Source organism: Brachyistius frenatus, unplaced genomic scaffold (assembly GCF_029030835.1).
Source record: "Brachyistius frenatus isolate BFR_SWC_R1_liver_20210118 unplaced genomic scaffold, ASM2903083v1 Contig_37, whole genome shotgun sequence".
Taxonomy (NCBI): Eukaryota; Metazoa; Chordata; class Actinopteri; family Embiotocidae; genus Brachyistius; species Brachyistius frenatus.
Window position 1 is genome coordinate 2,052,142 of NW_027210636.1, and position 24,915 is coordinate 2,077,056.

The 24,915-nt window shown below is 46.6% G+C and overlaps 1 protein-coding gene across 2 annotated transcripts in view; it reads right to left on the reverse strand.

The window, feature by feature from the left end:
- cux2b (cut-like homeobox 2b) overlaps positions 1 to 24,883 on the reverse strand; it is a 96,335-nt gene extending 71,452 nt beyond the window's left edge. For both annotated transcript variants that reach the window (XM_069701585.1, XM_069701584.1), the window contains exon 1: positions 24,102 to 24,883. In XM_069701585.1, the coding sequence (XP_069557686.1) occupies positions 24,102 to 24,164 (63 nt within the window). In that variant the 5' untranslated portion in view covers positions 24,165 to 24,883. The remainder of the gene's footprint in view (positions 1 to 24,101) is intronic.
- Between the last annotated feature and the right edge of the window lie 32 nt (positions 24,884 to 24,915).

Genomic DNA, 24,915 nt, shown 5'->3' on the forward strand with positions numbered 1-24,915 from the left:
GATACGCCAGTCTAGTACGGCAAAACGTGAAATAGACAAGTTTTGCGCTGTCCAGGTGTGAAAGTTTTCCTGCAGTGAACGAAAATGAAACCGACTGCATGCTTAAGAGTCATGTGATTTACAGGGAAATAAACTAAACTAAAAAAAAAAACGTGGTTGGGGTTACTAAATAGGTACAGGGTTGCGGTTAGGGAAAAATATAAACATGGTTGGGGTTAGCAAACAAAATACTACAGATTTGAACCTCATCGTCGCGCATGGCAGTCTGTGATTGATGCCACCAGGCCAAATGTCTCTGTTGCAGGATCACGATCACATGACATGGCATTTACGTGGGTGCAAGTTTCACGCTTTCAAAACATGTAACTTTCAGGACTAGACAGCCCAAAAGCGTGGCTACGTCACGTTTCGCCGTAGTGGACCGGCATGTCCATTTCACGCTTTTGCGGCGACACTGGTTTGGAGGCGGAGTGTGGGCACCTGACGAGTTTGATCTAATTCGATTAACCGCTTAAGTCTCCCGGGACGGAACGACTGATGTTAAAACTCTGGTGAGAGTTGTCAACTATTGTGTCCAGCTGGTGACCTGGCGCTCCGCCAGTCGCTATTAATCTGAAACTCTTGACAGGACCTCTTTTGCTCACAGCTGATGAAAGCGCCCTGCTAATTCCAGTTCACATAAAAAAAAAAAAAAAAAAAAATCCCGGGTCACCCTCCACCCTCCCTCCTTACATTCCTTCGACAGTCACGCACGTCCGAGCGTCACCGCACGCAGACAAAAGCCGAAGGAGCAGAAGGAGCATTTCAAGCAGAAGGATGGCGCCGGGTCAGTCCCGGTAGTAATAGCGAAGACATAGGGCCCATACAAAAAAAAAAAAAAACAAGGGCGAACAAATAGCAGCGTTGTACCCGGAGTCATTTGTACCCAGCTCAGGCGCCCCGGCTATCTCAGAGCCTGGCAGATAGAGCTCCGAGTCCCGGCTATGCATCTGCACTTGTGCTGTATTCGTTATCTCGGACAAGTATTCTCCCTCACCGTTTCAGCGGCCAAATAGAGAGGGGGGAAGAAAACGAATCACTCCTAGACCTACTCCTGTTGTTCCCTCAGCTGTCAACACTCCTCACCGACTTCACCCCCGCCTCGCCACATCGATACAGAGAAGTGACTGCCGTTTGCTTTATGATTGCCTTGTTTTATTCTCTCGGCCGGGCTTTTTCTCAGCCTTCACAGCTCTAATCAGACCGCCTTTTGGCTCGGACAACAGAGCCATTGTCTCTTAAAGCGAAAGAGGCAGTGGATCAGTGAATCCCTTTCCATTTGCCCGCTTTATTAGCCCAGCGGCACACTACTGTTTATACTAGTGGGTATTCCGTGTTTGCCGAGAACAATTACAGTATGACAAATGATCCGTCAATGCCATCTATCAGGCCCGGGCTGACAGGAATCCTATAGACGGGGCAGCCATTCGTCCCCCGCTCCCCATCTCTGGGGTCCCGTGCTTTAGTATCCATGACAACGTGCAAGCCACTTGCCACGCTTGCCACTTCACAGTGAGAGATGAGCGCCCGTGAGAGGCTTTGGAAATTAGCCTTTGACACCCCATCTTCCACTGCGCTCCCACCCTCCTGGCCTGAGGTCCGGCCCCTTTGGTGGGGTGGGGGGGCAGAGAGGGAGGGGTGTCGTAGCAGTCCTCCCCGACCCTTCTTCTTCTTCTTCTTCTTCTTCCACATTCAGCCTCACACAAACACAAAAAGCCACACATGTCGCTAGGAGCTACTATAAATACACTTTTCTCCAGGTCTCATGGTGTGAGTTTTATTGTGCCTGAGCTATAAGATTCTCAACATTAACCTCACGGCTACATTACCTATCCAGCGATGGAAATAAAAAAAAAAAAGAAAGAAAGAAAGAAGAGAAGCACCAACTTGGCCGGCAGCCATAAAATATGGTGCGAAAAATAAAATGGGTGAAACAGAAAAGATAAAAAAAAAAAAAGAAAAGGTGGAGAGGTGCCTGAATGCACACGAGCTGCCAACGCATTATCACACAGAGCCAACCGTCTGACCCCTCCATCCCTCATTTCATAAAAGACTTGCTGGGAAAGTTATGCATCTAAAAAAAAAAAAAAAAAAAAAAAAAAGCTTCAATAAATGCAGGAAAATGATGGAAAGTATTTCTTTAGAGAAATAGCACGAAAACACTCTTTTGCTTATTAATTGTAGTTTTCTCGACCATTTAAGTGAAAGTATTGAGAAGAAAAACTGCGTGTTTTATATGATTACAGCAATCGTTTTGACTGGCAAATCTAATTACCGCAAAGTCGCCATAAAAAAAAAAAAAAAAAAAAAAAAAAATTAAAAATACTGAACGCAGACAAACTTGCAGACTTTCTAAATCACAAGCTAAGCGCGAGAGATGTTGCTGCGACTCGCGTTTGACTCGCAGACACACCTCTTCGGGGTTGTGTTTATGCCATAAACTACACTTGGCAGCCGAGGATCACATTACTAGCGTGAAAGAAACAAACAAAGCTGTGCAAACGTGGTGCACTGTCAGAGGCAACGTTTTTTTTTTTTTTTTTTTTTTTTTTTTTTTTTTTACGGCTTGTGATTAATCATATTTGGAGAAACATTAAAGGGAAAGGAGGAAACTGGCTCCAGCACTAGGAGGTAAGGGTGTCAACTGATATAACCCACCACTGACATCAAGCAGAGCCAGCTCGCTCATTGATGTGGCAGCGTCTCATTTTCACCAGTTTGGAAGCAGACAGTTTTGCAGCGCCTTGCGGTTCTTAATTATCTTCCGACTTTGTCTAATTCAATCAACACAACTCAGATCTGGCTGCGAAATGGCACTCGCATCCCCTCAAGCTCAGCAAGTCAAAAAACACTGAATAAGTGGAACAGTCAAACTGACAAAATGGCATAGCACATGAGAAATAACTGCTATTTTATCTCCCGGGCTGAGACCTCATCCACATCCACAGCAAAGAGAGGAGGGGGGAGGAAGGGGGGGGGGTGCAGGAGGATGGAGGAGCATGGAGGGGAGGCTGAGGGAGCAGCCAATCAGCTTTTTTTTAATGTTTTGTTTTAAGTTACAAGGCTAGGGTGGGGACACACACACACACACACACACACACACACACACACACACACACACACACACACACACACACACACACACACACACACACACACACACACACACAGGAGTCAAGTCACTTTGATGACGCTGCACTCGCCGAGCATCGTGAGGTCACTCCCGTTAGCCGACACTGCCGCGAGGTCCCTCTCCGGCACGACCGAATATCCTGTTAACACAAAATGCATCCAAACTACAGCGTCAAGCCGTCGGGACGGCGCGCCGTTTCGCACGGACCTCCCTCGCCGCAATTTCTGGAGTGGAACATCCCGGAGTTAAAGAAAACAAGAGCAGAAGAGTTCGATTTTGGGAGTTCATCATGCACGATGCTCTTTACCGGAGTTATATTTCGGCGTTCATTCGTTGAATGTCGAGGAGCTTGATTCAACACTTCGGCCGTCCACTGTGCAGCGTCGTTGCCGTTTTAGCATTTCCCAGCATGCCTTTCGGTTTTTATCGTCCGACCTTGTCAGAATAAAGTAACCAAATTAAATGGAAGTGACGGGGAAAGATATCATATTTACTTTTGTTAAAAAAAAAAAAAATGCCGTTTCGGAACATTTCAATGAAGACATAATGATACGTAAAAGGGGGTTTTGGAATTTAAACTCTACTAGTGTCAAATAATGCAAACTTTTTAACTGTCGACTGCTAACACTGTGAAAGAGTTCACATTCAAACAACTCAAGGTTTTAACTCCTCATGGGAATAATGTTTTAACTTCCACTAGAGTTCAGGTTCAATTCCTGAAAAAAAAAAAAGATAAATGTCCAAGAAAAATCCTGAAAAGAGTTCCTTCCACTCTGCTTGAGAGTCGATTCGATGGTCTCGCGTGTACGAAGCGAAATAAGAGTTGATTTGAACTCGGAGAGTTTATTCCAAAGACCACACACACACACACACACACACACACACACACACACACACACACACACACACACACAGCATTTTTTTTTAAAAAAGGCCCTTAAATCACTCGCCAATCTGAAGTCTAAAAAGTGAATGACCTAAGGAGCGGATGTGGGGAGGCTGACCCCCTCCAGCCCCTCCGGCCCCGCCCCCCCACCCAAACAAAATCCTTTTCCACATCACCACCATTCCCACCCATTCCCCTCCCGTCTAATTCCAAAGGGCCACAGCATTATTAGATTCTGACATTATTAGCTCAAATAGCAGAGAGGCCCTGCTGTCATTATAAAGCCTTCACTTTTTTTTTTTTTTTTTTTGCCGCTGACTGCCAAATGTGTTTTTGCACTAGCTACAGACTGCCAAACCCAACAATGGCAGATTAGTGAAGCCCTTCTCTTGTTGCGGCAGAGGTTAATATAAAGTGACAGGGCTAAGTCCGCTCCGATTAAGTATGCTGAGAGATATTACGGCAGTTTGTTACATCAGATCGTTATTGGATTAAACAGCATGCACAACAATGAAAGTTTAATTTTAATTTTCGGCAGGAATATAAAACAGCCTCTGAGAGCGCTCCTGTCAGAACAAAGGCGAGTATTACAATGCCTTCTTGTTTTTGCTCCCCCCTCCCCCCACCCCACCACCCCACCCCCCCCCCCCTTTGCCATTGCTGGAGTGGCAGACATGAGGAAAAAAAAATGATGGTAAGTGAAGGTGTCAACCTTTAGATTTTGTTTCCCCCCCCCCCTCCTCCTCCTCCCTGACATTAATGTATTATTTATAAATCAACAAAATTCAACTGCACGTCGCGAAATTACAGATTTCGGGAAACATAAGGAGACAAAACAACGCGAGAGGTTTCATTTCCCCTCCGCAATCTTCACCGACCGTCTACTCGTCGGGTCGTCGGCTGCTGAGCTTGCATGCAGAGGAAAAGCCCGGTTGGCCCGGTGCATTGTTAGCGCCGCACGAGGTCACCGCACCCGACCAATAAGCTGTTATTAATCCTCGCAGAGTCATCCATTAGCCCATCCGATTTTTACGAGCCTCTTCTTTATTAGATGAGCTATCAGCTGTCCATATCTGGCAGAGTTATGGACCTCCTCCATCTGGGCTGCCCCACACTCATCCCCCCCCCCCCCCGCCCCGCCCCACCTCCTTCCCAGAAGGTGTTGACGTACTGAGCCAGGTAACAGAGAGAACCTGAAGGCTGAATCTGCCAGTCTCCAGGGGGTATTCCCCACCGTCCCGTTACCTCCGATAAATCTCGGTGCTTTACGATTAGGTACATAAAATGAGTCATAGATCTGGACGGTAAATAAGAGCTTGTCAGTGGGGCTGACGCCAGGCCCCGGCTCCTCCTCCGCCTCCTTCCTCTGCCAGATAGTCCCTCTGTACCCGGGCCATCAGACTGCTGCTATTGAGCTGGGGCTAAAAAGGCTCCAATAAATAAGCCTGATATTTCCCCCAGGACTTTTCCTACGGTTGCCACCCTGAAGCATGCTTGCATACACTGAACAAACAAACGAGAAAAAAAAATAAGGGTGGTCCAGCATCTGAAACGGGAAAAACGTCTGGATGCCGAGGATCTTTTTGTTTTTTCCAAATCAAAAACGGTATCTTTGTTTCTAATGACTTCGCTCAGGTAGAAAACGCCAGGAAGTCAATGGATCAATCCATCTCAAGTATATTCAAACTCTACGTCGGACTCAGAGACACTGATGTCTTTTAATGGACCTTCGATCCATACTTGCAATTAAGCATGCAAAATCTCCCATTAAGTAACTCCGCTTACAGTTCGGTGCTGTTTGGGTGTTGTTGTTTTTTTGTTGTTTTTTCAGAGAGCAGCGGCGAGATGACCTGAGGGAGGGCCGACGGTCTCCAAATACACTAACACAGTGATGGACACTTCCTCTGCAGCGCCAGCTAATCATTGTTGCCGATTCGTTTACACTGGTCCAAAATGACTCCCAGAATGACCGCCTTTGCATATTAAACAGACAAACAGACAAAAGGGGACGCTCTGTCGGAGGACACGAGAGCGGCTAAACAGCAGCCGTGTCACGACAGTCCGGGGAGCGTTGGGCTCATAATGCCGTATGTACAAATGGGAATCTAGCAGCTGATTGATAGCATATTAAACAGAATTGTGTTCCTGCCTATCCGCTGCACATTTTGACAAGGCACCTGCAAAAAACTGTTTTTCAACACACATCAGCACCTATTCAGCATAACTGCATATAAAGTGCACTGCATCTCTCTGTACCAGAAAATAAAAAAAAGAGAAGCTATCAGGAGGAAAAAAAAAAAAAGAAAAAGAGGTCTGGAGAGGGAAGCAGAGAAAAGTGCATGGCTACAGGCATGCAATCAGCTAAGAATTCAAAATCTCGCCCAGTTTATACAGTTCTATAATCAGAGAGCAAAGAAGGAAAACAACGCCAATGGCGCTGCAGCAAAAGAGATTCAAAACATTTTCATTAGTGAGCAAAAAAAAAATAATAAGTACGTCTTAGTGAAAGCGTTGCTTCTTTTTGCATAAGTTTGATGTTTAAGAGGGAAGATTAGATGGAGAACAGGGTTTTTTTTTATTTTATTTTTTTATTTTTTATGTCAAGTCTGAACTCTGCAGACGCCTTTTTCTTATAGTAGTTACACGATCTGATTTATATTTTCTGGTTTTCCCCGAGTGTTTCATCCATTGTCAGTCAGAAAGTAGAGCATCAGACATGAAAAGGGAAAGTAAAGCTACAGCAAATAATTGAAGTCAATGATTTGATTTGGCAGCAGAGTAATACAGGAAAATGTATATGTTATTTTACTGTTTTGCTTCCTTACTGAAAGTATGGTCATTGTAGTTTTTGATATTTCAGAGTACTGTACTCTTAATATATGAATATCTACTGGTCTACTTAAGACTGTAGACCAGTAGGGGGTCGGGTGTGGGGGGTGGGGGGTTAGACAGAGGACAGAAGGAACCAACAAGTCATCATGTCACACTGGTGTCATCATGTTAATCCTTTGAACCCTGCGTTACTTTCAGGGTAATTTCACTACCTTCACTTTTAAGCTCGTATCTTGGTCATTATAGGGGCAAACCATTCATGATATATCTTGTTTTTTTCAGGACAGTCGGCACCAGCCAAATCTTTTATCATTTGATTTGATAATACTTAGAGATTTTTTTTATATTAGCCTTTATATCAAACAAAACAAAAAATGATTTTGTCTTATGAAACTTATATTTTTACATGTATCTCACTACAAAATATCGTCAGTAGAGGTATCTTTTTTATAATTGTGTGGAGGGGATTGTCTAGAATCTGGTAATATCTGAACCATGTTTGTGGGACAGTGTGTGAATATGCGCTTTGTGCCTGACGAAAAATAAATGTCACGAAGGACTCCGGGTGGCCAGGGGGGCCCAAACCAGGGACTCCCACTCCCGGCATACGCCCCTGTGATACATGCTAATAACTCAGCTTGTGTTGTGCTGTTTATTTTTGATACACAGCACGTTGTGAACCGATCGGAACTTCGGGAATTATTTAATTAAAGAGTAGCGCGGGCGTGGAGACGGATGCGGAGTGCAACAACGATGCTTCAACTTCAACTTCGATTATCTCCGCAACGCTTCGTCACACAAACGAGGAAGTGACAATTCCAGGTGAAGCTCCGGTCGTGCGGTTTCGTACGTTATGTGTTGCATCCTCTAGCTCTGATGAATATTTGCTGCATAATTCAACCGAGAAGAAGGGGGAGGGAGGCAATTTGGACGCGATTTGCTCCCATTGGAGTTCCGCGGGTTAATTCGATACCGTGTCATTATATCAGATGGTAAAAATGTCACCGTGTCACGCCAGCGTCGTCTGCCAACACGTTCAACATGCCAACTTTTCCTTTCAATCCGTCACAGAAATGCAGTCTGCGTATGCTCGTGTAGCAAAAAAAACATATTATGTGATTGTCGGGACGTCGTTGCAGTGACGACAGCGTCGTTATATCATGATACGGTCAACGTGCCAATATGTCATGATACGGTCAACGTGCCAATAGGTCATGATACGGTCAACGTGCCAATATGTCATGATACGGTCTACGTGCCAATATGTCATGATACGGTCAACGTGCCAATAGGTCATGATACGGTCTACGTGCCAATATGTCATGATACGGTCTATGTGCCAATAGGTCATGATACGGTCTACGTGCCAATATGTCATGATACGTTCTACGTGCCAATATGTCATGATACGGTCTACGTGCCAATATGTCATGATACGGTCTACGTGCCAATAGGTCATGATACGGTCTACGTGCCAATATGTCATGATACGGTCTACGTGCCAATAGGTCATGATACGGTCTACGTGCCAATAGGTCATGATACGGTCAACGTGCCAACATGTCATGATACGGTCTACGTGCCAATATGTCATGATACGGTCAACGTGCCAACATGTCATGATACGGTCTATGTGCCAATAGGTCATGATACGGTCTAAGTGCCAATATGTCATGATACGGTCAACGTGCCAATATGTCATGATACGGTCTACGTGCCAATATGTCATGATACGGTCTACGTGCCAATATGTCATGATACGGTCTACGTGCCAATAGGTCATGATACGGTCTACGTGCCAATAGGTCATGATACGGTCTACGTGCCAATATGTCATGATACGGTCAACGTGCCAATATGTCATGATACGGTCTACGTGCCAATAGGTCATGATACGGTCTACGTGCCAATAGGTCATGATACGGTCTACGTGCCAATATGTCATGATACGGTCTATGTGCCAATATGTCATGATACGGTCTACGTGCCAATAGGTCATGATACGGTCTACGTGCCAATAGGTCATGATACGGTCAACGTGCCAACATGTCATGATACGGTCTACGTGCCAATATGTCATGATACGGTCAACGTGCCAACATGTCATGATACGGTCTACGTGCCAATATGTCATGATACGGTCAACGTGCCAATATGTCATGATACGGTCTACGTGCCAATATGTCATGATACGGTCTACGTGCCAATATGTCATGATACGGTCTACGTGCCAATAGGTCATGATACGGTCTACGTGCCAATAGGTCATGATACGGTCTACGTGCCAATAGGTCATGATACGGTCTACGTGCCAATATGTCATGATACGGTCTACGTGCCAATATGTCATGATACGGTCTACGTGCCAATAGGTCATGATACGGTCTACGTGCCAATATGTCATGATACGTTCTACGTGCCAATAGGTCATGATACGGTCTACGTGCCAATATGTCATGATACGGTCTACGTGCCAATATGTCATGATACGTTCTACGTGCCAATATGTCATGATACGGTCTACGTGCCAACATGTCATGATACGGTCTACGTGCCAATATGTCATGATGTGAGCGTATCAATAAGTCCTAATGAGAGTGTGACATCATTACATCAGCGGACGATGCCAAAGCCACCGTTGTGCAAATTCATTCACGATCTCACGCCAGCGTCTGTCATGTCACGTCAATGTAACTCTGCCGCGTCAATACGGTAGTGAAAGCGAGTGTGGCGCGGTGCCGTGTTATTACGTCACTATGGCAACAGGGAACCACAATAAACTGATAACATTTCACTTTATTATTTGGGGGAGGTTTTCCTATAATCTCACACGTTCCCGAAGCCGTGACGAGGCGTTTCTTCATCCGTCAGTATGTTTACAGCATGTTGTGAGCCGACAGGACAAAAGCTCAATGCCAGCCTTTGTAAATGACGGTTTAGCTAACTCTGCTGCTTTTGTTCATCCACCCACTCGGCTGCTTACTCTCCTTCCAGTCTGTGTTTAGATCCGAGAAGGGAATGTGTTGTTTCTGATCGCAGCGTATTGTTTTAGTATCCTTGCAGCTGAACTTTCTGTTTTTTATTTTTCCCATCACTGCCCCGGCGTCCTTCCTTTTGTATCGATCTCGGCCACCTGCTCGGTCTTTTCATCTTCTGAGACCGTGAAGGTCTCCGTGCACGCAAACAATATGAGACCGTTGTTACCATTACAAGCAGAAATCAATGGTGACGTCACCCGGCGGCTTGTGAAGCCTCGAGTTGACCCTATTTGGACTAGCAGGGAGGGGGGGCGGGGGGGAGAGCAAGCGGTAGACCTGACTCTTATCTGATTGGAAAACCAGACGACACGACGCCCCGCCCACAACGAGCAGAAACCTGACTGCACCACACGCCTGTCAATCAAACAAGATGCGCCCAAACATGCTACTTTTTGAGGCCTAATATCTAATTAATGACGGGATTATTTTCAGATGGACCGCCAGAAAACTAAAAAGAAGGAGGAGTCACTTTAGCTAAGAAAACCGAAAGAACTTCTTCCCTGAGAGAAGTTGAATGGGAGTCTATGGAGCCGGATTCGACATCTAGTGGCCCTCGGTGGTATTACATTTTATGGCACTTCCGCGTCGGCCACATTTTTCAGACCTGGAAGCTACGTCCACTTTAATACCTACATAGGATTATTATGAGAAATATATGCACTTCATTGTCTGTTCTGCTCAGTCTGGATTGTGCTGCATGAAACCACCCACAGAATCTGATTTTAGGAACACAAAGTCAACAATAACAAACGGCCAACGCTTCCTCACTTTTAGCAATAACTTCTGAACCGCTTGTCATAAAATTATATTTTGACTGGATTTTTATACACAGAAGAAAGACCATTTTGTACATAATAACAGCAATTACAGCCTCCTCCCTCCCTGAAAATATGTTTTTAACCCACTTCCAAATCGGTGCATTTGGATGTGTCAGCGTTATGGATGTTGACTCAGCATTATTGAGAGAGTTTTGGCTCCATCTGCCATTGAACTGCTGTCAGCCAATCCATTATACATGTGGCACAAGTGTGGATAAAAAAATCTCCTTCACAATTTGATGAAAGCAGCCCTCGCTATAAGTATTTATAACCCTGTGATAGCTACCTTAAATCAAACGGCAGCGAGGTTACGCTCTTGCTATTGCGTGGCGATGGGCCGAGACGCCGTCCCGTCTCACGGCGCCGGGATGCCACCAAGTTCTGCTGTCATCGTCGTTCCTGTGACTGTGCAGCTGACTTCCATTAAAGCAAGAAGATAATGATAGTTTTAGCTGGTACTGTCAGTTCAAACAGTAGAGGAGCATGCATTGTGTGCTTTTAACGTCTCGACTCGGCGCAGTTTTTCTAAAACACGAGGTCTGTTAGGCTGAAAAATATCTCTGTAGAAAATGAAAGTATCGCAAGACGTGTCAGCGTTTGAAATCCTCTGCTTCGTGTTTTTTTTTTTTTCCTCCCTCTTCACTTTTCCCACATTGTTTTTGAACTGAAGGCGACGGGAAAATACCTGCTCGAGCTTTAAGGAGCGCATTTTATATTTCACATTTTGTAAGCGCGTTTGTGCTGTCACGGTATACATCCATCCTTTTAACTTTGATCAATTGATTTAACCCCATCGGCAGACAACGGTATTGATTTCGCACTATATTGCACCATTTGACCTTGTTTACAGAAACGCCGGGACACTGTGAGCACATCTTTGATTTCTATACATATCATTTTAGACATTTGTACATATTTTATACATTAAATCATTAATTCTAATATGCGGTTTGTTGTTTATGATGAAATAAACAGTGAGACTTTCTATTTAGAGAAAGGAAAGACAAAGTTAATGTGACGCCATCCCCTCATAAACACCACATTACAGTACGAGTTAAGAGTTTCACGAGGTCCTCCATATTGTCCCCTTTGAACTAAAGAACTAAAGGCGTGTGACAATGCAACCCGGTGTCACAGCGAAACGTGAAATAGACACGCCGGTCCACTACAGCAAAACGTGAAATAGACACGCTTTGGCCTCTCTAGGCGTGACAGTTTCAATTTTTTTCCCCCCCAAAAAAAGAAACCTACTTCGTACTTCCAGCCATTTGATTTCCAGTAAAATTAAACTTTTAGGAAAAACAAACACGGTTGGGGTTTTAGTAAACAAGAAAACAACTCGATAACAACGTCGTCACCTCCTGGACTCGAACCTCCGCCTCCCGCTTGGGCAGTTTGTTTTCGCGTGTTGCCATGATACCGGGTTGGATAACGAGGCCCACTGTAAACATGTTTTTCACTCTCCTCATCAAGATCTTTGACGTGTTCACACTAAAAAAACATTCAAGTGTTTAAAAAAAAAAAGCAGATGTGCTAAAACGAGGAGCGCTCGGAAAGACGCTTCGCCTCGCTCATAATTCTGCCTACGTACGGAGTCATAACGAGACATCGTCAGCAGTCGCGGAGACGTTCGAAGCATTAAGTTTATGGGCTCCTCATTATTTAACATGTTAGGGTGTCCCCGCAGCCCGATGAAATTTTGATGGCGGTATTAGCAGCTAGTGTGTCGGCTCCTCACTCCTACTCGCTGCTTAAGCAGATGCGAATGGGGGTGAAGATGTGTCTCTTTGGAGCCGACCCACGTTTTCAACACATTAAAACTAAATCCGCCTTTCTGGAAATATTCACGGCCGATCGGAGAGCGTTGCCGCGGCCTTGTTGGTGTCGTTGTAAGTCCAGAACCGCTGCCTGGACAGACGGGGGACTGCAGTGGTGCAGCGGCTTTGAGTTAGCCATTTCCTGCCCCCCCCCCCACACACACACACACACACGCACACACACACACACACACACTCTCCCCCTCCTCACCCCCAGCCATCTGCATACAGTAAAAAACAAACATTCCTGTAAATAAAGACGGCTGTCCGGTAACTGTCTTCCCGGCGACAATGATATTGACCGTAGTCAGATGCTCCGCTGATTAAAAATTGATCCATTTTGAAAAATCTAATCAACTGAATAGGATTCTTTCATACGTGAGGGAGGGTGGGGTTTGTCGGGGAAGGGGATCGGGTGGGGTGGGGGGGGGGAGCAGCTGCTGACAGAGAGGCAGACCTGTTATTAACCCCTGCACCTCCACGCAGCCCCTTGCACCTCTGCTTGCACCCCCCCCCCCCATACCCACCCCCACCGTGTGCCCCGGGACCAGACACGGCCCAGACGGTCTGAATTATTCAGCAGTCTGAGAAAGAGAGAGAGGCTCCGGCCACTTGGCCTATTAATGCCTGCCTGTAGAGGCTAGTGGCTCTAATGGCCAGTCCAGAGGAGGGCCCCCCCCCCGTCAACCCCCACCAGGTCCCAGCGGACCAGGGAAGGGGCCTGCTAACGCCAGGCTGCAGGGGATGTGAGAGCGAATTCATCAGGGGGCCTCGAGGTCACGGCGGGTTAATGATGCCGCGCGTCTAGACGGACGCTGGACTCTCTCTCACACTCTCTCACACACACACACACACACACACACACACACACACACACACACACACACACACACACACCCTGCCCAAAAGGCACCGTGGGGGGGGTGGGTGGGGGTGGGATGCAATAATATTTTTATCTTTGCAGGAGAAGCAGCCCTGCAATATTAAGTCTTGGGGCTTATTTATGAAAGAGCAGCGTTGTTGACTTTGGGCATGATCCACAATTGACCCCCCTCCCCCCTCCCTTTAAGAATAACACTGAACAATGAATATCTCCACCGATATGACTTCAGACTTTCATGTTATATTCTGCTAGTCCGGCTGTTATTTTAAGGGCTCGATGACAAGGAAGTAACATTTATCACCAACGGATCAAACGTACCGACAAGCTTCATAACGCAGAGATTAAAAATGAAATTGTCTGCTCAAACCTCCCCCCCCCTAAAAAAAAAAAAAAAAAAAAACCTGATTACTCACAACCCCCTTCTCATCATCATCATCATCATCTTCATCATCATCATCATCATACAAACACTCCCAACAGCCAGAGAGAGAGAGAGAGAGAGAGAGCCCTCCACTCCAGCACACAAGTCACTCAGTAATCAGGGCATCTTCCCCCAGAGAGAGACGGGGACGGGGAGCTCAGGGTGCGACTCACTCATTCGGGAGCGCCTCCGTTGCCATGCGCACCCACCCTCCCCGTCGCCTCGGTGATCACGGTGTTAAAAAAAAAAAAAAAACAACAACAACAAAAATCCAGAGGGGTGTAAACACAAATAGCAAAAGCGCCAACGTGACCCCGACGGGTTTTTTGCGATATCACAGGAGTCCTAACAGACGGGGGAAAGAAAAGAAAGTCATCTTTTTTTTTTTTTTTCTTTCGCACCAGAACACTCAGTCATCATTCAGCGTGAGGACAAACACATTATGAAATCCAGGCAGAGCGGCGAGAGGAAAAAAAAAAAGAGAAGGTATTCTTATTATCATCCACTGGAGATTTATGCACTTCAAGGTTGAGTTCTTTGAGTGAGTGGGCTCGATGGAGTCTGATGAAGCGGAATGAGTTTAGCCTTCAGTGGGGGGGGGGGGGTGCTGTATGTACTGGCCTGCAGCCGCCACAACACAAGCGCCAACCACCCCTCTCCCCCTCCTCCCCGCCCTCCTCCGCCACACCTCCACACCTCCAGCCGCCTTTATCCGGGATCTGATGCCAAGCACATTTACTGTTGAGGTCAACGTCGCTGCCATGATTGCAACCAAACCAAGGGCACTCCTGCGGAGAGGCTACAGAGGGGACACGGACACATTCCCCGGGACCCATTTACACAAATGTAATTCTCCCCCGCCCCACCACCACCCCAGCCCACCCGCACACACACATCTCTACCTCACTCAAGGTGACCAAGCACATAATTCAAGAGATCCATGCGAGATGATCCCGATGGCCTCGTCGCAGCGGAGATTCGTCCGCGTTCAAAACAAGTCGGCGGAAAAAAAAAAACATCCATTCAGAAGTGAGAAGTAGGGGTCGAACAGAGAAGCACATGCTTTGCAAATTATTTTGCTCGGCTGCAGCTAAAAAAAAAAAAAAAAAAAAAAAATCATATGCTTGCTTATCATACAGAGACACTGTAATCGCAGTCTAAATATTGGTACTGCATTAATAGTCAATTGGATGATTTCCATACGGCATGAAGCGGATATGAAGTCTTATACATTCCTGTGAGGTCTGCACACCACCTCCTACTCAGGAAAACTCATCCGCTATCATGCTTGGTCATAAAAGTTGACCCCCACTCTCTCCCCACCCCCCACCACCACCCCCACCACCACCCCTAATCTCATCCAAACTCTACTTCCTCAGGCACATACTCTTCCTCCCGCCGCATATACAGCAGAGAAGCCTGGAGCAATGTTTAGCTAAACCTGCTGGCCTACGTAGGCAGGGAGAGTCCCCAGAGGGCTGAACAATCAGACAATTTCAAGATCATGAAGCATTAAACCAATCCCGGCAGGGTACACTAATTAAACAGCCGAGCCCGGCACAGCCAACCAATCCCCACAGAGCAATTAAATCCATCCCCTCTAAAACACTGTGGAACCTGTCTGGGGAAAACCGCCGAGGAGTGAGAGAGAGAGAGAGAGTGAGAGAGAGAGAGAGAGAGAGAGAGAGAGAGAGATGGAGCGGGGAGAGAAAAATATCATAAAATTCATCTGGAAAAAAAAAATAGAAAAAAAAACGTATAGGGGGGAATGCAGCAGGAGGCTAACAAGGGAAATTGAAAAAGGAGAGTCTCAATTCAGTTCTTTGTTCTTTTCTCAGTTTTTTTTTTTTCATTAGTATTCAAAATGTCTGCCTTCTTTTTCTCAGCTGAGGTGTGTGTGTGTGTGTGTGTGTGTGTGTGTGTGTGTGCGTGTGTGTGTGTGTGACCACATTTAAATTCACAAAATAGTGACCCTGTTGCGATCAAAAGTTGCATATTTAATTAAGAGTACAAGGTCCTGGAGAGCACTCGCGAGACCGAGCGGAAAGGCAGAATCGCCTCAAGGCCTATATTACACAGCGGCAGAGCTGCTAACGCAGATGCAAACCCCTAATCAATACCCCGATGCCCTCCTCTACCCAAGTAAATGAACAGGTGACAATGGAGGCATGACATCACTGGGCTTTTTTTTTTTCAGAGGGCAACAAAGCCGGATGAATTGAGAGTCAGGAGGCGGCTGGACGGATGCAAACTGATTTTTGTTTTTTGGAGAAGGGGGGGGGGGTGGTGATACTGTAGCTCCTACACACCGGGAATAACTAAACACGACCGCGTTTGTTAACATGTGTAATTGCTGACATTAATAATGGATAATAAATGAAGAAGGGTAATGTATTTATTTTTTTCACCCAAAATCTCACGGTTAGGTAGGCAAATTCTCCTGTCGTGTTATTTCCCCCGAGACGCTCGGACCGAGTGGATTTCGGTGGCGACGAGAACAAAAAACGAAACGCCCGACGGGTTCCGACTCGAGTGCAAAAAACAAAAAAAACCAACCAGGACAGGGAGATAGACTTGCTCTTTGCTCCTCGCCCCCCCTCACCGACTGAGGCGGCGTATAAATCAAAAGAGCACCGGCTTCACGTCTCCACTTCCTGTTCCTCTCCATTAAAAATGATAAACTGTACCTCTTGAAGCCACTCGCTCGCTTTAGGGTCCCAGTCCGCACCTTTTTTCCTGGTGAAGATGCAAAAAAAAAAAAAAAGAGTGCGTGGATTTAGTCCATCCCCTCCCATTGTTGGGGATGAATAAGAGAGTAATTAACTGCGTGGGGGTAGCAGCTGCACAAAGACAAGACTAGGCTAACACAACAAGCCCTGATCCATCTGCTTTTGCTGCAACACACCTTTCCTGTATCATTTTGATAAATCACAAGCACATCTGCTTTAGTAATAACAAACGCCGGTTTTTTTTTTAATGCTCAAAAGACCACCGGGAGGCCATCTTTCTCCGGCTCTTCCCACTTAAAGGGAGAATAAATGGGGCCTTACGAATCAGCGCCACCGCACCGGACCGCTGCTCCGCACTCTCCGAGCGGTGGCACACAACGAGAGAGCGGCCCAGATCCTCCCCCCGGAGACGACGTGGCGAAGGTTAGTGAAGCATTGATCTCGTGAGTGCGCCGGGGGCACCGGGAGCGCCGTTCACGCCGCCGCGCCTAACCCGACGCCGCACGCTCTTCTACGAAAAACGCCCGGGACGTTCGAAAAACAACAAAAAAAGGTGAGCTTTTATTTTTCGGTCATGAAACTGGACCGGAGACAGCTGAGGCATGCTAGGCAGAGAGGAGGAGGAGGAGGAGGGAGAGGAGGAAGAGAGGCCTCCTGGGCGAGAGGGAGGGCAGTGGGATTCATTGTAAGCCCGGTAAAATGAACAGGAAAGGAGCTGGTGCTCAATACGTCTGCAGCGGCGTCAAGACAGTCAAAACAAATAAAGCCAAGGCCGCGGCGGAGAAATGCAGCTCGATATGGACTTACTGGGAGCAGGTGAAGGGAGGAGGGGGGGGACAACCGGCTGTCAGCGAGGGAGAGAGGACACCGCTTTTTATACCCATGCCGATGAGCCATTTCATCTTCCCACCCCTCTCTCCTCCGCCTGCCTTATCTGCGAGGGAAGAAGAGGCTGCCCCACCGCCATGGAGTCATCCTCCAGCAGGCTAATGTGTCCCTGAAGTTTTGTTAAAGCCGGTTATTTACTCCTGCAAAGCAATTGCTCCAGCCTGAGGGGCAGCGGGAGAACGGAGAGCACACTGCTATGAAAAATCTGGCATCTCTTGGCTACGAAAGCAACTGTCAACGAGTAAACATATTCCCGTTGTAAACATAGCGTGGCGGGGAGGAGTGTGGGGGGGGGGGGCTGGGGGGGGGGGGGGGGGGGGTACAACGCTACGTTAAAACAGCAAAGAGTCCAAAAATAGAAACATTCATACGGACGGGATTGAAAAATAAAAGACAGGTTCAGTGACAAGTCTTAGCGCTCATTAGCATCAACGGTTTGCCGTCGGTACAATGACATCACACATTTGGGTTCAGTTCACCCAAATTACACAAAACAAACTTTTTAACAATATCGCACTTACCTCACGTTGCGTCGAGTCTTAGAATCGGGTTTTTAGATAATAGTTTCCGTTCGTGCTTTTTCTATGGTAGAAACTATACAAATAAAGAAAATGGCTCATAGAAAGGCCTTTGGGTCCTACACCTGATCCAGGACCATCACAGTCCTGCATCGCCATCTACGAGAACATTTCAGCCACTGAACGTCTCATAAGATCCGTTACAGGAAGTCATGTTCAGGCCAAATAAAAGCCAGGAATTACTTCCAACTAACAAACAGTCTCTTCCATTACACCAGCGACGTCACCCTTCGGTTTGTGAACGGCCGTTATGAAGCCTCGAGTTTTTGGCCGGCGCCATCTTGCTAGTTCGGAGCCGGTTTCGGAGACGGAAGTGACCATATTTGGACGCGCTGGGGGATCTGACTGGAAACCCGACGCTACTACGTCCCGCCGACCGATGGCTGTAACCTGACTGCGCCACCGGCCTGTCAATCAAACAGACACGCCCCCCAAAACGGCACAGCTTTTTGAGGCTTATTTTCTAGTTAATGACGGGATTATTTTCAGATGGACGGCCAAAAAAATAAGAAGAAGGAGCGACTTTAGCTGACAACACCGTGAGAACTTGTGGGAAAAACTGTATTGGCTTCGAATTTTAAGTGAGAAGTTGAACGGGAGTCTGTGGCGCCGGAGGCTTTTTGTGAGCCGACCTCTAGTGGCACTCGGTGGCATTGCACCCGGAAGCTTGTGTCCACTTTTATAAACAGTCTGTGATTACAATCAATACAAACTACCTCAAATCAAAGATGGCGGAGGATTTCTTGTTTTTGCTTCGCCAATACAGCAGCGGTGGACTCAACGCTGCCCCCCAGTGGATAGAAGCTACGTTACCGCTGCGCGACTGGCTTTCCACCTTTAGGTTACAATCCACCAAAGAAAGCTATTCTCGGCCGCTTTCCCGTGACAAGTTTCATGAGCTGTTTAGGGACTGAAACTGGTGGATTGCTGGTCCGAGGAATCGAAAGACGCTTTCTGCCGCTGGAAATATCTTTAGAAAAGTAAATCGCAATCAGCGCCGCTGTACCGCGGCGGAGGGAAGACGTCTCAGAAACGCACACATGTCAAGAGCTAAAAGTGTTTGTTTTGTAGTTTTTGCACGAACCACCGCGCACGCACACACACACACACACACTACTAATAATCGCAGCTCTCGGGGACATTTCAAGTGTACAACTTAGCCGATATAAACAGTAACATCGTCACACACACACACACACACCGGGGGAGCTTATCCGACGGCAGCACGTTCAGCAGTCTGCAAACAGGCAGACCTGAGCACGGCAAAATGATTGGATAGGTATGGAAATCTACTTGAAGGAAGGTCAAAGTGATTAAGCTGACATTAATGACAGGCCTAGTCTTCCTGTGAGAATGCTCACCGTGGCTGTCTCTAAACCCATTTGTCATTCTGCTTCCAAACGCCGAAGCATCTGCTTTGAAGTCTCTACCACTAATGCTACACAGAGAGGTTAAACAGCTTAATGCTGAAGTCTGTTTCACTCCTCTCGCTCTCTAATGTTCCCCCTTCGTTTTATGTAGCGGGTGGGTAGGTGGTGTGGGGGGGGGGGGGGGTTATGGCTCCTGGATTTCACATCTCAATTTGCCCCAGATAGTCCTGTTAAAAAAAAAAAAAAAAAAAAAAAAGAAGAAGAAGCTCCCCTCTCTCTTCTTATTTGCTTTGTTGTCACTGTCAAAGGAAGAGAGGGGCGACCTGAAGGATGTTGTTGGAGGGGGAGGCGTGGGTGCACGGGGGTGGGAGGGTGGGGGGACCGTGACAGACAAGCCCCACCCATCGATTCGCAGGAGTCGGAAGAACGTAAACGCACGCCAACAAATGTTTATACGTTTACACGGGAGCGCGAGTATAGCTGGCACATCCGAGCACGTCAAACTTCATCCGCCGGGAAGATTCAGGTGGGGGGGGGGGGAGAGAGAGATCTGACGACAAGACGAGCGTTGAAAAACGAGATAGTGAAAGCGCATGAAGCAGTCGCCGAGGAGGTCAGCTTTAAAATCCTTTCATAGCTACTACCCACGGCATGTGAATGAAACGATACAGTCATTAGGATAAATAATACAAGATCTGAGGCGCTGTGGACTCACTTACACTCCGCTACAATGAGATTACACTGATGCATGTGACATTAACAATATCAGCAAACAAATATACGAAAGCATGAATGAAAGGAAGACAGAGAGCGATTTTCACAGCCAATTTGAGATTGCAGGGTTAGTGTGTGTGTGTGTGTGTGTGTGTGTGACATTGTGTGTGTGTGTGTGTGTGTGTGTGTGTGTGTGTGTGTGTGTGTGTGGAGGAGCTACTGGCAAACAGCACACAGAGCAAGGCTGGCAGCGGAGGCAGCCAGGCTCACAGGCTGCAAAGCAATTTCACTGTTTGGCAATACTGTTGTCTCTGTGTGTGGATTAGAGCTGACACCAGAGCAACTGAGTCATGCTAAATGTAGTACAATCACAAGCTTTTGTTCCTGATCTAAAAAAAAAAAAAACTAAAAAAAAAACTCCTGCCTCTTAGATTTTTTTTTTTTTTTTTTTTTTTAGAGAGAGAAGGTTGGAAACAAGGCCGAGAAAAGAAACGAAAAAGAAAACACGACAACACAGGACCAAACGAGCGGAGCAGTAATTTCGCCGTGCGAGCGCGGCGATGCGACATCGTCCAGCGACAACAGAGAAGAAGATTAAAGTAGCTGGTAGTGAAGTCGGCAAAGCCCGAGTTTTCTGAAGTAAAAAAAAAACAAGCAGAATGGAGTCTGTTTGGTTTGCTTGGAGGATATCCGTGCAGATCCTTTTCTCCGGGTGGCTTAAAAGGGGGCGGGGGGGGGGGGGGGGGCAAATTAAAAAGGCGTGATGATCAGAAGCTGAATTTCAGGTGACGGGAGCCAACGAAACATTAAATGCGTTTCCCACCTGGTTCGACCACACCTTCCTCATCACCTGGCTGCCCCCAAACTCTCTCCACCTCCGTCTCTCTCTCCGTCTCCCCAGGTAACCACGTGTGCCCAGAGTCGTTTCTGGGGCCTGGCAGGACCTGGCAGGACAGACCCTGACCCGTCCTTTTCACGCTCGCCCACGGAAATGCCATCTGGCTCGGTGTGAATGATTACCACAGCAACGGCCGGGTGACCTGCAGCCAGCGGGAAACCAAGGTCACTCCACCTCAGCGCTTCGCACTTTCCCTGCCCTCTTTTCATCAGCCTGCAGGTGAATTATTCATCTTGTACGACTCGGAGGCACAAATCCACTGCACAAACACGCACACACACACAAAAAAAAAAACACAAAAAAAAAACACCCTTGCACACTCAGTTTACTGATCTAATAACTGGTAATGAGAAAATAAACGCCCCGGCGTGAGGTGCTAACATCTCCTCGGATATACCGCAACACGCTTCTTATACGGGGAGGGGGCGGGAGGGGGGGGTGGGGGGGCACGTACGTGGTTGAAAACAGCTGTCGTGATTTCACACCAGCAGAAAAACGAGGGACTCCAACCATGACTGAATGAGAAAATAAGTGAATTAATTGATTTCTGACACACGTAGCAGAGGATGTCACATTTAAGCTACGGGGCCTGTTTGCAACCGTGGAAAAGCTTCGTGGAGAATATTTACCAGAGCGGCTGTCAGGACGATAATGTGATCAAATCCCGCGCTAGTCCTGTGAAAATATTAAAGGTTTCAAGAGTTTTTCAGGAGCAAAATGCAATTACGCTTTTCAAAAGGCGTCCACGTGTGCATCGTTTAAGGGGGGAGGGGAGAGGGAAGGGATGGAGGAGGAGGAGGGGGGGGGGCGCCACCGCCGCCGCCGTGCAAGACAACGTAATAACACCGTTCCAGGAAGTCGAAGCGCACCCGGTCGGAGACGCTAAAATTCAAGACAGGTTATATGTGTGTATTTTAGCTTGTGCAGGTTTAACTTTGCGGACTGATGCGTGTGCATTTCTGCAGGCGGGGCATGTCAGCAAAGTGACCCCGTTTGCATGAACCACAACGTCACCTGGACTATAACGTACAAGTAAATACAGTCACGCTATTCCTCGTTGGAATACCTGTCGGTAAACAGACAATAATCCCGCAGAAGTAGATTTAGGTACTTCGCAGTACGAGTTCACACTTTTCTGCAGGTATCCTGAATTTTTCTGTTGTAATGTGATGATCGCTGAGAAGAGGATGGCTTCATCCTCTTCTTTTTTTTTTTTTTTTAAGGTATACACCATCACATCCCTGCTCATGACACTGGGTAATGGCCTGGGCATCCTGAAGGGGCAGCTCAGATTGAGCTCCTCGCAGGCTTGCACATTTGAATGAAAATAGAAGCAGCAAAAAAAAAAAAAAAAACTAAAAACCTTTTGCATGTATACATCTGAGCCAGCAAAGAGAGCTGCATGCAAGGAGCCGCAACAACAACAACAACAACAACAATAGCTTTCCCCCTTTTCTTTTCTTTTTTTTTTCCTCTCGTCCCTTCTGCTGGATCCTGGACTGAGAGAGAGAGAGAGATGTCCAGCCGGCTGGAATAACAACTCGACCCGCACAAGACGACGGAGAGAGAGCCGCCAGCATCCACCAAACACCACCAACCACCAAACACCAACATCTGATTCCTGCTCCTCCTCGCTATGGGCGGCTTTTTTTTTTTTTTTTTTCCGAGGCAGCCGGACAGCCACGCTCCTGTCATCTCTCATGTTACAGAACATCAGTCAAACGGCAGAGACGGTGCCCTTGCGCCGGCCGAGGCTGATTTACAAACATTAGCGGGGAATACAATTACACAGCTCCCCCCACCACCCACCACCTCCACCACCAACCCTCCCCACCTCTCCCCGCCTCCCTTGCCTGCCTGCCTGCCTGGCTGCCTGGCTGCCCACCCCCGGCCGAGCAAGCAGCCCTATGCGGCTCCAGGAGAAGGGAAGGATGGGGAGGGGGTCGAGGGGGGGGGCGTGCAGGGTGCAGGCTGGAGGGGTGGAGTGGACACCGCAAACAGCGTTTAGCTTTATTTTATTTTTAGCTTCCAGGACTACAAGCTGTGGTTTATAAATGCAACTTTGAGCTGTGAAGCTAAAGAGGCTACAAGGGAAGCTGCCACGTTATTTCCTTTTTTTTTTTTTTTTTAAATACTGGGACTACTGTATGTGCACGTTATTACAGCTGCAATACAAACAAACTGCTCACCTGCCACATTTCTCCACGCTATCAATCAGACACATTAGCGACATAACAGTCCGGAGCTTCAGCCGCAAAAATAAATTAAAAAAAAAAAAAAAAATTGTAAAAAAAAAAATTAAAAAAATAAGAACTATCACCGACTAACGCCGTCTTAAAGTCTGCACATTCATTTCCTCACGAAACGAGCCCGACGTCCACAAAATAAACTTTCCAACTTCCCGACATGCAAATTGCGAAAAACGTGTGGAAAAAAAATAAAAAATAAAAAATAAAATAAGCGACAGAAAGATGCAGCAAAGCGACGCAACGATCCGTCGACATAAAACCGCATAAAACATTAAGCTGGGTGGGAAAGAAAGAAAGAAAGAAAGAAAGAAAGAAAGAAAGAAAGAAAGAAAGAAAGAAAGAAAGAAAGAAAGAAAGAAAGAAAGAAAAAAAAAAGTTAACGTCCAAAAGAGAAGCAGCGATTCAAGAGAGGCGCATTAAAAGTTTCCGTACATGTAAGTGCGGCGGTGCTGCACGCGCACGGATGGAGAGGAATAAGATTATTATAGGAAGGGAAAAAAAAAAAAAAAAAAAAAAAAAAGAGCCTAACGCGTGTAAACATCGGTGCTGTCCGCGGTGCTGATCCCAGATCGGTGTGGCCGACGCGCGGAGAGGCTCGCGCTGCTCCGCGGTGTCGCTCCGCCGCTTGATCAATGATTGAACTGAACAAAGGCAAAGAAGAGAGGGATCAATTTCTAATAACTATCAAAATTGCAGCGATCCGCCGGCGGTTGCGGTCGCCCGAAACGAGGCGACGGACGCGGGGGCGCCGCGAGGAAGACGTACCGCTGGAAAAAAATAAGCCGAGAAAGGTGAGAATAGCACTAACCTGGAGCCGCCGTAGATCAAATTTCTTCCAATATTGAAACATCGATCCTACATCGGCGGCCATCTTGGGGGATATTGAGGAGATTTTTTTTCAGCGGCTGCAATAAATATGTGGGCTGGATTCCCCCTCGTTAAACAACGATCACCGGGCCCACTTTTCTGTCTTTCCCTTTTTTTTTTTTTTTTTTTTTTTTTTTTTTTTTTTTACAAAAAGTAACGAACACACGTAGAGTCCACCGATATGTTTGACAAGTCGGCCAACATGGTTGTTTTTTTTTGTGTGTGTGTTTAGAAGAAGTAAGGGGAAAAAAAAAAAAAAAGAAGTACTGAAGCAAGAAAATAAAATACAAAAAAAAAAAAAAAAAAATTGAAAAAAATCAGGTCTTTGAAAAGTAAAAAGAGCTCCGCGGTGCCTCCGTCCTCAACGTTAAATGGACTTGATTTTTTGGGGGGTTTTTGGGTTTTTTTTTGGTTTTTTTTTTTGTTGCTTTAGCAAAGTTATCAATACTGACGTAAAGCCACGAGGTTGATCGATACGGTCTGGGAAAGGAAAGGAGATGATGTGTAGATTAGTGGAGTTCTGGGAATTTGGCCAAGCCTACTTTTTTTTTTTTTTTTTTTTTTTTTTTGCGTGTTTATTACGGGAGCACGCGGGGGCTGCATAATTAGAGGCAGAGTCACAAAAAATAAATAAATTAGAATACATTATCGATACATGTGGTCCTAACTATTATCAGGATGTCACCAGATCCACGTGCCTTTTTCTTTTTAGGCAAATTAGACCAATTAAACCGAGATTTAAAGGACATTTTACA